The 3303-nt window shown below is 31.8% G+C and overlaps 1 protein-coding gene across 1 annotated transcript in view; it reads right to left on the reverse strand.

The window, feature by feature from the left end:
- Positions 1 to 809: 809 nt before the first annotated feature.
- The window catches only part of LOC106511436 (afadin- and alpha-actinin-binding protein), an 8369-nt gene continuing 5875 nt past the window's right edge, over positions 810 to 3303 (reverse strand). Inside the window, exons 11-14 of the mRNA XM_014000196.1 lie at positions 2645 to 2825; positions 2506 to 2557; positions 1994 to 2135; positions 810 to 1900 (exon numbers count right to left, since the gene is read on the reverse strand). Coding sequence (XP_013855650.1) covers positions 1765 to 1900; positions 1994 to 2135; positions 2506 to 2557; positions 2645 to 2825 — 511 coding nt within the window. The 3' untranslated portion in view covers positions 810 to 1764. The remainder of the gene's footprint in view (positions 1901 to 1993; positions 2136 to 2505; positions 2558 to 2644; positions 2826 to 3303) is intronic.

A 3303-nucleotide genomic window follows, 5' to 3' on the forward strand; every position in this document is an offset into this window, starting at 1 on the left:
TGTATTGAACATAAAACAAAAACATTATTTCTGATTTGTTCTGTTTTTTACAGATTCTGACACCAACATCTTTGACAGAAGTGTAGACCTGAGAGAAAACACACAGGCTCACCTGGCCTGTAGCTGCAACGCCAAGTGTTCTTAAAACCACCATCTACTGTCAATACCTAATATCAGTGTGTGTTTTATCTAACTATAAATGAACCATCTCAAAATCATTTAATGGGGWTTGTTTGGTGTCTTTATTGAAATTGTATAAGAAAAATGCTTATTTTCAACAAGCAAATTATTTCCCAATTTAAAAACGCCCCTTTCAACATTTAAATATGTCACCCTAAACCCACAGTGGCAAAAATGTCACTTAACTTAATCGTCATTAGCATGTAAATAGTCTTTAACATCTTTAGTTCCACAAATATTTATTTACTACTCAGTTGAATGCACAAGTCAGAGCATTTTGATCAATTTAAGTGCAATTTTTTAACTCCMAAGTTTTTTTCTTTATAACCTATTTTAACAGTCTTGATACTTTTGACAACATGATCTGACCTACCTCTTTAATAACGACAACTAATAATAGACATTGTAATGGCAATCCTTAAAAACATTTTGGCAGACAAACTTCCAAATCAGTTTACAAACACTAGATTTTTAACAAACAAATATCACTAATGGTGAAATTAACTTTTCGATTGAGTGCATTTAATAGAATATTTGAAACAAACTTAAACATTAGCATGTAAAAAGTCTTGAACAGCTTCAGTTCCACAAATGTTTACTACTCAGATGAATGCACAAGTCAGATAAAAAAATGTTCCAATATTTAATGGTTGTTGCTACACAGTGGAGTTTAAAAATGTACAAGTACAGTTTTATTTTGACAGAGTGTAGARGTCCTTACCTGTGTATTAATACTCCTACCGAACTTCACCTCATCACAGCATCTTTATATTGCAGTCACATGGCACATTGGAACGTCCATGGACTGACTGTGTAGGTGAAAAAAATAGAAACTAGCTCATAAAACAAATTTAAAAKGACAAAAATTAGGAAGCTTCTTGAGTTTATAAATGTAAAATATATTATTTGAGAAAATAAACGTTAATGTGTCATTTCACATTGTAGAGGAACAACTTACAATCAGTCAATACAAAATAAATTAATTCAGTTATTCTAACACTTATGTAGTTCAGTTATATTTTAAAGTCCAATGCATCRTATTTGTTTTACAGCCTTTTACACAGAAACTGCAAAAATAGCTAAAAAGGAACACTGCAAATCAGACTCTAGTAATCTGATATGAAATCTGAAGATTCATACAATATTTTTATTTTTTTGTTTAAGTTTCTCATTGCTCTCATAGAAACAGATGCATTAATCTAAAACAGTGACTTCAAAAGTTTTATATGATATAKTAACATCAACATTTACCAATATTATTCAGTAAGTACCGGGTAAATAAAACGGGATCACTTGTTGCACATTTTTTCACTGAAAAAAAATCAGGTAGTTATTCCACATAAATGCTTACTGAAATATAAGTTTACAGAACCATAATGATAAATTTACCACTTTCTCTAAAAGAAATACTAAAAAAAGAATGCAATTATTTCTAATTTTGCTCCAGCACAAAATACAACCAGCTAACCAAATTACATTTGGTTACAACAAGTTATTTTACAATCTGTGAAGTTTTATTCATCAGTCACATCTATTTCTAAATTCATACATAATCACAGACAGTATATAAATAACTTTCTGTCTTCATATAGTGCAGTTCTTCTCCTGTGTGAGTGAAGAGCTGCTGAGATTTTCACTGTCGGTCCACTGTTTGTCCTGGAGATGATCATTTCCACAAACAATGACTGTTTCTTCARGTTGTCTCTTAGGTTTTGTAGATCTGGAAGTCATATTTTACAGACCAAGATAATTAAAATATAGCCAAATTCAAATACATATTTTTCAGAAATTAAAATGGGAAAAAGCACCATACCTGTCTTCAGGAATGAGGCTAATTGTGTGCTGTAAGTCAGCCATGGGAGGCGACATGTGAGAAAGGTTGGGTGTAGAAGAAGCTGAGTGACAGTCGATGAGCTTTTCTGGAGCCAAAAGTGAGYCAACTTTTGTTTCAGCTGCTAAGATAAAATAATACCTGAATGAATGTTGAAAACTGAGACTTCGTTTTTTTATTTGTATATTATATTATTTTATATTTGATTTTCAAAACTGTGAAAATAGCTCAAGATGTTTTATTCTGAAAAAATATGCTAATTGTATTATCTGCAGATTGTTATGTTTTAGTCTATTATCATCAGTTCTCAATACACTCCATTTAAACTGAGACTGATATGTTATTTCATTTGTTCATTTATTCTCCAGAAAAGCATTTGTTCATTGTGTTTGGATCATAATCACAGAGAAAATCCAAAGAGACTTTCAAAAAATAAAAAGGCATTTATACATTTTGAAAACTGAGATTTTTTTAGTTTTTAAATGAAGTCATACTTAGAAACTGGTGTTTGAGCCATGTTGCCCGGTCCTCTTCAAAGAGCTTCCTCTGCAAGTAAAAAAGAAACAAGAAATTTTAAAAACATCTAAATGAGCAAAATTTGAATCAGTAAATTTGGCAAACATTTTTATTCACCTCATGGCTAAGTCTAATAGCTGCTTCAGTGAAGTTCTTCCTCTCCCTCTCAAAGATCTTCCTCTGTTTCTCCAGGGTCTTCCACTCATCCCTGAGGCGCTCATTCTCCTGCAGCTTGCAGCCATCATTCAGCAGCGATGCAGCATCTTCATCTGAAGAGCTCAGTTGCTGCTGYAAAAAGAAAGAAACAGGAACTATTTCAGTCAGCTTTTATTTAGCTATAGAGCCATTTTTTAATTTAAAATGTTTTACAAACATTAGGAGTAAATGTCCCTAACTCTGATTTAAATGAATAGAAAACTAGTACAAATTCAACGAGGTACTCACTGGTTCTTAACCTTTTTGTTTCCTGAATTCCCCAATGTTTGTACCTAACAATAAACACCTGCTTTTTCAATAAAACCCATTTCATAAAACACAAGAATTCATCAAACACACCCCTCTGTGTAACAGAAGATTTTTATATGTTCCATCACAGACTGCAATGATCCACTAAATGTGTTATTTTGAACAAGTCTAAAATTAATTTTGATAACCTCTGTGCATCAAAATTCTCATGAACTCCTTAAGATTGTTGGCCTTTMATTAAGAGTCCCTCTACCCCTAAGTGGAAAACAACCTAATTGTTAACTGATGCAAAATTATATAATTAATATATA

The sequence above is a fragment of the Austrofundulus limnaeus genome, unplaced genomic scaffold, assembly GCF_001266775.1.
Source record: "Austrofundulus limnaeus strain Quisiro unplaced genomic scaffold, Austrofundulus_limnaeus-1.0 Scaffold8, whole genome shotgun sequence".
Taxonomy (NCBI): Eukaryota; Metazoa; Chordata; class Actinopteri; order Cyprinodontiformes; family Rivulidae; genus Austrofundulus; species Austrofundulus limnaeus.